Raw genomic sequence first — 11,303 nt, 5'->3', positions numbered from 1 at the left:
ACACACACACACACACACACACACACACACACACACACACACACACACACACACACACACACACACACACACACACACACACACACACACACACACACACACACACACACACACACACACACTGCCTAGTCCACCGAACTAGCGAGGAAACAAACCTAAAAAGCAGAAAGTTTCTAACATATAAGTTACTCTATTTCTATCGTCTCTAGCGTTTAATCTCTCGGCCATCATTCGATATCCATGATGGCTTCAAGTGGGAGTGTTCGGGGGATTGCAGCTTATGCGGCGAGTGGCGCAGTGAGATGGTGCTTGTACGTATATATATATATATATATATATGTATATATGTATATAAGAACACGGGCAAAAGAGCGTTGAATAAATAACGAGTTTATATCGACGACTGATGACAAAAAACTGATTTTCTTACACTATACGCGTGTAAATAAGTATCATAGGATGAATATAAATAAACGACCTCCCCTTCTACACGTATATGTTGTAGGGCAACAATAATTATATCGGTGGGTGGAGAGCTTTATTGAGGCTTCTGATTTCTATACAACCCCTACCCGAACCTGATGAAGCTAGAATACCTGCTTAAAGACTGATGAAAGCAGAACGTATTCCAACTGATCTGTCGTGGCGCCACAACTATCGTGACGTCATAACTATTGTGACGTCACACACACACATATATGTATATGTATTGTTACACCGCAACTATTACGACGAACGACGCATGCGCAATCGCTGCTCTACCGGAACGACTGGGATGACGTCAGTGGCAATTGTCACACCGTAGACGAAATGACCGCGGTTGACACCCGCAGTGACGTCATCGTCGCAAAAAAAAAATCGATTAAATTTGCGCCGGAGCTCTCGCTCGGCGACGGAAAAAACTTTTTTCACGGATGTGTATATAACAAACAATAAATAAAAACGCATGCTTGTGTATAAGTAAGTCAAGATACCCATATATGCTACTAGTATATATAGGGTCTGGTATAGGTAACGCGGTAAGGCGCAATTCCACTGTTCGCTATGTGTGCGCCTCGCCCCCCTCAGAAACGGGCAGAGAAGTAAGGATCAGAGAAGAAGCCACGATACACTGGGTCAGATCGAGAGAAGAAGGACCATGAGAAAAGGAAGCCACGGAAACGGGCAGAATCGACCGAGAAAGAAGGACCAGAGAGGAAGCCCACGAAACGGGCAGATCGAGAGAAGAAGGAACAGAGAAGAAGCTCACGAAACGGGCAGATCGAGAAAAGAACGAACAGAGAAGAAGCCCACGAAACGGGCAGATTGAGAGAAGAAGGATCACGAAGTCATTTGTAGCGGATGAAGAGGAAAAGTGGACGAGAAGGGATTCATTTAAACTTCGCCGATTCGATCGCGCGGTGCAAGCAGCGAACCGTCAGCGCGGATCGCTGTACTGTATACTGCTGTTTCTTCCTTTTTCTCTGCACCGCTCTCGCTCTCTCTCATTCATTCTGTTTCATTTCTGTCGTGTGGAAAGTTGCTCTGTGTGTGTGTGTGTGTGTCGTGTGTGCTGTGTGTGTGTGTGTGTGTGTGTGTCTCTCTCTCTCTCTCCTCTTTCTCTCTCTCTTCTTTCTCTCTCTCTCTCTCTCTCTGTTCTCTCTCTCTCTCCATTCTCTCTCATACATTCTCTTCTATTCTCTTTCTCTCTCATTCATTCTCTTTCATTCTCTTGCTCTACTTGTCTCTCTTGTTTTCTCTTTCCCCTTCTTTCTCGTCCGCTCTCTTCTCTCGTCCCTCTCAACCCTCTCCTTCCTCCTCTCTCCCTTCCACGTCTCCCCGCTCTCTCTTTCGCTCTCTCCCCTCCTCCCTCCTCTCTCCTCCCTCTCTCCCCTCTCCCACCTCCTCTCTCGTTCTCTTCCTCTCGCTCTCTACTGCATTTTTCCTTATCGGAATGAACAGGCACGTCGCCGATCACATACGCGGCGATTTCGAACACTCCCGCGTTACTGTCAGATGATTGTGGTCGTATATATATATATATATNTGATGAGTGGGTGCTCTCTCTCTCTCTCTTCTCTCTCTCTCTCACTTTCTTGCTCTCTCTCTCTCTCTCTCGTCTCGCCATTCTCTCTCATACATTCTCTTCTATTCTACTTGCTCTTCGATCATTTCTCTTCATTTCGTGGTGCTACTACTGTCGTCTCTCTCAGTTTTCTCTCTTCTCTCACCTTCTTTCTCGTGCGGCCGCCGATCTGCTTCGTCTACGTCCCTCTCACCCTCTCCTGTCCTGCCCTCTACATCACCTTTTCACACGTTGCTCCCCGCTCTTCTCTATTTCGCTCTCTCGCCCTACACTTCGAAACCCTCCTCCGCACTCTCTCCTCCCTCTCTCCCCTCTGCCGCACTCTCCTCTCTCGTCTCTAACTTCCTCTCGCTCTCCGGTACACATGCAATTTTTCCTTGATCACGGAATGAAAACAGGTCACGGTCGCCGTCAATACGCGCGTCCATCGAACACTGCCCGCGCTTACTGTCAGGGATGATTGTGGTCGTATAGTATACTATTATTATATATATATTATAATAACGTACAAGCGCACCACTCTACACCATGCCGCGGCACTCGCCGGCATAACGCGCGCAATCCTCCCGAACACTCCACTTTGAAAGCGCATCATGCGATCTTATGCGAATGCCTGGACGAGAGATTAAAACGCTAGGAGACTCAGATAGATAATAGGAGTAACTCATATAATGCTTGCAGAAACTTTTGCGCTTTTCTAGGTTTGTTTCCTTCGCTAGTTCGGTTGGGACCTAGGCAGTGTGTGGTGTGTTGTGTGTGTGTGATGTGTGTTGATGTGTTTTATGTGTGTGTGTGTGTGCCGGGACGTGTGTTGTGTGTGTATGTGCTGTGTTGTGTCACTGTGTGTGTGTGTGTGTGTGTTGTGCGTATGCGTGGTGCCTTTGGGGCGATGTGTGCGTCGCGACGGCTGTGGTCTTGTGTGCGTCTTGTTAGGCCTTCGACCCGCCGTGCGTGTGTTGTGTGTAAATATAGAAGAAGCGTAGCGCTTGTAGCGGGCGCGTAGCAGTCGTTTCGTGTGTTGCGTGTGAACCGGATTGTGGCGGTCGTGTACGCGAGCAGCGCGCAGAGTCGTGTGTGCGCTGCGTGTGTGATGTGTGTGTTCGATGTAAACATCAGGGGCCCCGGTTGCTGCGCGCGCCCTGTGCCAGAACTGCTGTTGCGGTGTGTGATGTCGAGTGTGGTGTGTGCGGCTGTTGCTTGGCGTGGTGTGTGGTGCGCGCGGGCGGAATGGTGATGTCAATAGATCGGGTGCGTTCAAGTGTTGTGTACGACAGGCTTGATAATTGGTAGGCAGTCACGGTTCTATCTACACACACGTTCTCCCCTAGCTAGCAACCAGCCTTCCACTAGCATATCGGTATAATATATCACACACCACCACCAAAACCTCCCAGTGACGTCCTCACACCACTGAAACAATGGCATCCTTCATTGACTGGCGTAACATGGCGCTCGACGCTCATTGACTTAATCAGATACATGATTCACGGGACAGGAAAAATGCAGCGAGCGCAGTGAGATACCACCGGGCGCCTTCTCTCGACACTCGGAGCTCGCACGTGACCCGAATAGCGTGGACCTGGAATTGCGCGAAGATTTTTTTTCCACGAGAGTTCCGGACCCACCACAGATAGTGTTTTTGTAGGAGATTGATCTCATGGTTGGTGAAAGCTTAAGTTATATAAGACGTGTATAGACCTGGTTTGTTCTAAGATTATATTAGGTCTCGTAGGACTCAAATGGCACGGGTGTTTAGGGTCAGTTTCGGTTGCGGGATCGTAGGTTCGGCATATGCAGAATATATGTAGGACAATTGCTTTTGCTTGTCGAAAGAGATAGTCGAGGCGTGAGATGGATCGAGTTTCAGTGCGCTGATTGTGCTGGTAAAACATACTCGTTGTTCCTTAGAAGTGGAACTCCTCGATTTAAGCCCGAACATTCACGAGAAGCAAAACAAAATGTCGCGAGCCGGCATGCTCCTCTTACCTCTTGATTAACTGATGCGATCATCGAATTTCCGCCGCCCTTAAACCGCGCAAAAAAATGTCCTCGGGGCTGTTGCAGCGGGACCGGCACCACCGGACGATCACGATCTGCGATATCGGACTGAGATTACCCAATACCGATACAGATACCGATACCAATACCGATACCGATACCGCTACTGATACCGATACATCGTTAAACAATGTATTCACCTTTACGATGCTTCGACACGTTATACGCGCACGCAAATCGGGAATAAAATGCGCTGACATAACGTACGTGCCATAATATGATCTTATCTTAGCCGATATTATCTACGTAACACCGCATACCTGTCCGTACGCAAATGGGGAATATAATAACACCGTATATCTATCTGTCCGTACGGGGCTGAGAACAATATATACATTGTTTATAATGTATAATATGATGTATAACATATATACAATGTATACATATATATTGTTCTCAGTGTACGGGGAGCAAGTACCCGCATTTATCACCCTCGGTTTACTGTCCCTCATGAGAGAGAGAGAGAAGGCGAGGGAGAGGCGAACGCGACTATACATATAACAAAACGTAATAAGAACACACTGCCTACCGCAGACGTAAAAACAACCGAACGTTAAGTAAACAAGAGAACTGTCGCGCACCGCGACCTTAGAATGACCTTCCACCGGAAAGTTGCTGACAGCGCCGCCTGGCGGGCACGGATTCGAGGCCATCCACCACAGACACCACCGGGCAGAGATGCACTCTATGCTGTTTGCTACTGGCGACACCTGGCGGGCATGAACCCGAGGCCGGCTGCGGCAGGCGTCACCTGGAGGCATTTCTCGGCACTGTTCGTGGGTGCGTCGACGCTGGTTTCGCCCACGCACCGATAGGTGGCGCTGCTGTGTCGCTCCGTCGTGGTTATCAGCTGCTGCTGCTGCTGCTACTGGTGCCCTCGTGCGGGAATTGTGGGAATCAAAGTAGCAACAAGATGCGAGGTCTGGATGGCCACTACTCCATGGTCCATTACTTCGTGAGTTCAAGTCCCAAAACACCATCGCTGGGTTCAAGTCCCCCAAACACCATCGCTGGGTTCAAGTCCCCCACACATCCGAGCTGCCACTCGGTGGCGCCACCTGCCGTCCATCGCCAACATGACCTCACACATTTCGAGTGTCTGCTAGCGTCGCCACCACTCCGGCAACAGTGGCTCCGCCGCCACGGCAACTAAGGCTTAACCACCCAGGCACGACGGTGGCGCCATCTGCTGACACGATCTCGTACTTTGTCTGCGTCGATGCCGCCGTCACCACCCCTGCGACGGTGGCGCCACCCCCCCCCCAACACGACGGTGGCGCCACCTGCTCACATGATCTCGCACTTCTTCTCGAGCATCTCCTTGCGTCGTTGCCGCCGCGTCTTCTTCGTCTCCAACTGCAGACTCATGCTGCGCTGCTTATCCAAGTGTAGCAGATCGCTGAACAGCTCCCGCACGTTGTGATTCGTCTTCGCCGAAGTCTCGACGAATCCGCACGACCAGGCCTTCGCGAGCGCCACCCCCTCCTGCACCGACACCTCGCGGGCCGTCTCGTCGCATTTGTTGCCGACGAGCATTACCGGTATGACGTCGAGCGCGTCCTTCTTAATCTGTTCGATTTCGTCGTGGATCGGGCGCAGTTCCTCGAGCGATTGCTTGCTCGTGATGGAGTAGATGAGGACGAACGCATGGCCCTTGCTGATGTTGAGACGCTGCATGGCGGGGAACTGGTGGCTGCCCGTGGTGTCGGTGATCTGCAGCGTGCAGATGTTCTGATTGCAACTGATATGGTCCGTGGCGCTGCCATGCTGGTCCGGCCCGATCCGGCCCGATGATGCTTTTTTTCACCCGGATCGCCACGGATTATAAATTTTACGGTCCGGGGAGATCCTGCCCCATCCGCGGTAATCCGTGGACAGTCCGGCCCCAGTGTGACTTTAGCTTTACAATTCCACTTGTGTTTTCACTGATGATTTCTCTGTGTGTTTCCACTGATGATTTCTCTGTGTATTTTCAGTATTAAACAATTCCTCGGTGTGTTACCAGTAACAATTCCGCGGTGTGTTACCAGTAACGATTTCGCGATGTGTTACATCAAGAGTACATGATAGAAATTCTATTATGTACACTTAATGACATCTGTGTGTGTTACCATTGATGACATCTCTGTGTGTTTTCAGTACGGGCGAGTGAAGAACCACGAATGGCAGAGACCCATCCTCTCACACTCCCAGCAGAGATCCTCGGTCAAAGCCTAGCAGCAGACGAATCTCAGGCATGTGAGTGTGGGAGAGAGAGAGAGGGCGCGTCAGCCCTGGTTACATGCCAGACGATCGAGCGTGCAACAGCGCCATCTGTTGGAGAGGACCGTCGGCTCGTAGCGCGTAGGTTTTCGCGGCGGGGCGCCGTTTGTTGGTGCGCGAGAATCGAAAACAAGCGGCGTTCCCGTCTGCTTTCGCCGAACAAGAGAATGGCAGTCTCGTCTTCTAGCCTTTGTAACCCCCCACCCCCTGCTTGGTGTAGTTCCGGTATGAAAAGCGCCATTTTTGCCCACTCTCGCCGGCGCGACGCCTTCGTCGACGGATCTCAGAAAGGAGTGAAACGGAATCTCCGTGGAACGGAAATCGACGGATGTTCTCCCGGGAATCTCGAGTCTTCTCACGCGACGAAAAACTTGTGACAAAGCCCTCAACCCCCAAAAAACCCCAAACCCCCCCAAAACCCCAAAACCCCCCAAAAAACCCCAACCCCCCCAAAATCCCCAAAACCCCCCCAAAATTAAATCTGCATCGTAATTTTTCTCCGTCTTTCGCCGATGGAGCAGAGATGGCCCGTGCCAAACCGTCGAATCAGAAGCGTAGCAATTCGTACAGGTAAAGAATCAAATGTAGGATCATCGTCTCGCACACGCTCGCGCGCCGATTGCTCAATTTGTGTGCCTGCAGGTGGCGCCACCGTCGTCACTCGGCACCAAGCCACGCGGGGCCACCGTGAGAGTTAGTTAGATATTGAAATGAGAAGACTGAAATAGCGTAGAAGTTGATTGATTGATCAGTTTGCTTTCAGTCCCACGCTGTGTACCGAACTCGGGTATCTTGCAGTTATAGTTCAGCAATATGTCTGCGTAAATGAATTTGTAAAAAGCTGTAATATAGAAGTATATATATATATACGTATATACATACATATCAAGAGCTAATAAGAGTGTACAACGGAAAAATGGGGGAAATAGTTCTATTTCACGGCAATATTATTCTACTTTGCCTGCTAGTCTAGAATAATTTTATGGTATTGCATTAAGCAGAATTCTTTGCTCTCTAAAACAAGACCAACCGCTTGTCAATACAATACTCTTAGGTTGAGATATTGGCTTGTAAACTTCTCCTCCCACAGGCCTCACGGCGCCTCGCATCCACAATATTGACTATCCTTCTCGCCTTTTGCGGGTTAGGAAATTCGCTTCGTGAGAGTTCATGCACTTTATGAATGAACGGCATTTCGGTTATCATCGGTGACTTTCGGAGGCATCGCCTATGCCCTTATCTCCCATTATCTTTCCTAGCACGGCTAATGCCCCGTCATGATGGAGCCGGCAATGTTTTCTAAATTAGAGAGAGCGGGAAAGAGGGAGCGGGGCGAGACGTGGAAGGGAGAGAAGAGGAGAGAGGGTGAGAAGGGACGACGAGAAGGAGAGCGGACGAGAAAGAAGGGGGGAAAGAGAACAATGAGAGACAGTAGCACTGAGAATGCAAAGCAGAATGCAATGAAGAGAAAAGAGATAGAGAGAATGTATGAGAGAGAATGCGGAGAGAGAAGAGAAGAGAAGCGAGGAGACGGAGAGAGAGGGAGAAGAAAGAGAGATGAGAGCAGAAACTGAGAGAGAGAGAGAGAGACACACTACACCACCACACACACACACACACACCCACACACACACACCACACACAACACAGAATGAACAGAATGAATGAGATTGAGAGCGAGAGCTGCGATTGCAGAGAAAAGGAAAGAAACCAGCGTATACAGTACCAGCTCGAATCGCGCTGACGCGTTCGCTGCTGTGCCACGCCGCGAATCGATATCGCGAGTTTATATGAATCCCTTCTCGTCCACTTATTCCTTCTTCATCCGCCTACAAATTTGACTTTTCGTGATCCTTTCTTCTCTCAATCTGCCCGTTTCGTGGGCTTCTTCTCTTCGTTCGTTCTTTCTCGAATCTGGCCCGTTTCGTTGAGCTTCGTTCTCTGTTCCTCTCTTTCTCGATCTGCCCGTTCTGTGGGCTTCCTTCGGCAAGCGTCCTGTCTTCTTCGATCCTGCCCTTTCGTGGGCTTCCTCTCTGGTCCTTCTTCTCTCGATCTGCCCGTTTCGTGGGCTTCTTCTCTGATCCTTCTTCTCTGCCCGTTTCGAGGGGGGCGAGGCGCACACATAGCGAACAGTGGAATTGCGCCTTACCGCGTTACCTATACCAGACCCTATATATACTAGTAGCATATATGGGGTATCTTGACTTACTTATACCAAGATGCGTTTTTTTATTGTTTGTTATATACACATCCGTGAAAAGTTTTTTCCGGTCGCCGAGCCGAGAGCTCCGCGCGCAAATTTAATCGAGTTTTTTTTTTTGCCGACGATGGAGTTCATTAGCGGGTGTCATACCGGCGGTCATTTCGTCTACGTTGGACAATCTGCCCACTGAACGTCATACCCACGTCGTTCGGATTAAGAGCCAGCGATTGCGCATGTCGTCGTTGTGCGTAATAGTGCCGGTCTGATAACTAATACATTACATATCATGTGTGTTTGGTGACGCTCAGCAATAGTCTATGACGCTCACGATAGTCTCTTGGTGGCGCCACGACAGATCATTTGGAATACGTTCTGCTTTCATCAGTCTTTAAGCAGGTATTACTTAGCTTATCAGGTTCGGGTAGGGCGCTTGTATAGAAATCGAGCCTCAATAAAGCTCTCCACCCACGTTTAATTATTGTTGCCCTACAAGCATATACAGTGCTAGAAGGCGAGCGTCGTTTATTTATATTCATCCTATGATACTTATTTAACGGTTATGTTGTTAAGAAAATCAGTTTTTTTTGTCATCAGTTCGTCGATATAACTCGTTATTTTATTAACGCTCTTTTGCCGTTGTTCTTATATATAGTAGCCCTACTATTATATAATATATATATGGTACCTTCCTTCTTCGTGTGATTATAGTTGATGTAAAATACACGTAACACCTTACTAATTTGTAAATATGAATCAGTCTCATGCCGTATCATTCTCTTGTTCATTGTGTGCGTGCGTGCGTGCGTGGCGTGCGTGTGTGTGCGTGTCAGTGTGCGTGTTTGGGGGGGGTATACATACGTTTATTATATATATTTATATATATATACATATTGTATTTATTTTTATTGCTTATATGTTTCACTTTGGACTCAAGCAAGTGACAGTTATGTATCGTTAAAGACCATATCAAGGTGACCGTGCAAATATCACAAACAAAAACAATAATAAACTAACTTGTCGATTAAATACGTTTAATAATACATTGTAATGACGAACAAAAAAACAAAAAATTATCTAATATATATAGGGCCGCACTCGCGTGCATAGTGGATACATAATGATCGTGTATACAAACATATGAGCAAAATCAACTGGCCATAATTGTGCACGCAAATACTTCCCTCCAGATACTAGTGGTATACCTAGTTAGAAAGACATAACTCATGTCATTCTGCACCAGAAAATATTAGCATAAGACAAGGCCACCACTCTTCCATGTGCGTACCAGCAGATCTACCAATCATCAGATTCCGTGCATCCAATAACGTAGCAACTCCGTCAAACGGCTTCTCGGCATGTTGAGGCGAGCAGGAGATTCGATGTTAGGGGCGTAGCGGCTCTAAATCTACCTAATCAGCTTGTACATTGCCTAGATGTGTTTCAACGACTCGCCCGGTAGAGCCTGCAGTAGAGATTATATTCTACTACCATTGCCTACCTTGGCCTTACACTCCCCCCCTGCCAACTAACTGCCAACCTACCTGCCTGCTTCTCTGTCCACCTGGCTACCTGTCAAACCTGCCTGCTTACTACCTACCTCTGCCCCTGCCTATCCTTACCTACTACTTCTCTGCTGGCCTGCTGCTAGACTACTACCTACTCCTGCCCTGCCTTCCTGTGCCTGCCTTCCTACCTATTTTAATCCCTGCCCTGCCTACCGATGCCTACTACCTGCCTGCCTGCCTACCTACTGCCTACCTGAAAACATCAAAGTTCATACTAACTCCTGACTACTAATGGCATTCATAGCTAATGTTCCTACAGCTTCGACCTTCACCGAGCAATTGTCACCAGCTAACTACGCCAACCCATGCGTGTGGCTTTCGTGGGCGTGTGTGTATACCTACATAATACATATAACTTCAACCTGAATACAAGGGTCCCTGTGAAAAAGCAGTGCTTATAGCACCATAGACACAGTGTTGGTTGTGGCGAGGTGAATCACTAACACAAGTTCGATTGTAAATATATATATATATATATGTGTGTGTATTACTGTCATGATAAATTATACTTCAAGATGCAAAATCATATATTCGAGTTAATAGATTTAAAATTTTTATCTTTATAGTCTAATAGTATTAATATAAGCATTTAGTTGACTTATTGTGTTTTATTCCAAGCGAGGCCACATCAGGCACATGAGGCTGACGCCTGACAATCTTTTGTGCCAGGACTGGACAGTTACTAGTAATGATGCAAACTCACGCTAGTGACTAAAAATAATAACACGTACATGTACGTGTACATCTACATATATATATATTACTATCAAGAGCTATAAATAGCTAGAGTGTACATATCGGCGAAAACGGCCTCGGGAAATAGTGCTATTTCACGGCAATTTATTATTTCTACTTTGATATGCGGTTCTCGACTAAGTTCATTGGGTTATTTGCCGTTAACGCAGTTCTTTGTTCTCCTAAATTAAGACCAACGCTTGTATCTACGATATACTCCTACGCCGGAGATATTGTGAGCGTAATACATTCCTAACACGAGGCCTCACACCGCTCGAATCCACAATATGGTCACTATCCTTCTCACCTATTTGCGGCCCGTTGGAGCGCTGATAATGATGTCACATGCCCAAATTTGGCTTACTCTTACCTTACACCATATAGTAACGTATGTACGTTTTAAACGATTTTTTAG

General features: G+C 47.8%; 1 protein-coding gene across 1 annotated transcript; it reads right to left on the bottom strand.

The window, feature by feature from the left end:
- Positions 1-5,410: 5,410 nt before the first annotated feature.
- On the bottom strand, positions 5,411-6,361 carry LOC106819744 (GTP-binding protein Di-Ras2-like). Its single transcript, XM_014824337.1, has 2 exons — positions 6,309-6,361; positions 5,411-5,864 (listed from the first exon to the last, which is right to left on the bottom strand). Exons 1-2 carry the CDS (start codon positions 6,359-6,361, stop codon positions 5,411-5,413), a joined length of 507 nt encoding a protein of 168 aa, XP_014679823.1.
- Positions 6,362-11,303: the final 4,942 nt, after the last annotated feature.

This window comes from Priapulus caudatus, unplaced genomic scaffold (assembly GCF_000485595.1).
Source record: "Priapulus caudatus unplaced genomic scaffold, Priapulus_caudatus-5.0.1 Scaffold4299, whole genome shotgun sequence".
NCBI classification, from domain to species: Eukaryota; Metazoa; Priapulida; class Priapulimorpha; order Priapulimorphida; family Priapulidae; genus Priapulus; species Priapulus caudatus.
The sequence above is the reverse complement of the archived record's forward strand: the minus strand, read 5'-3'. Positions and strand labels throughout refer to the sequence as shown.

Excerpts from the sequence above, each read along its gene's own strand:
- LOC106819744 (XM_014824337.1), bottom strand. The coding sequence starts at position 6,361 with ATGCCTGAGATTCGTCTGCTGCTAGGCTTTGACCGAGGATCTCTGCTG. Across the intron at positions 5,865-6,308 it reads CGAGGATCTCTGCTGGGAGT|TTGCAATCAGAACATCTGCA; the intron begins GTGAGAGGATGG and ends GGACCATATCAG.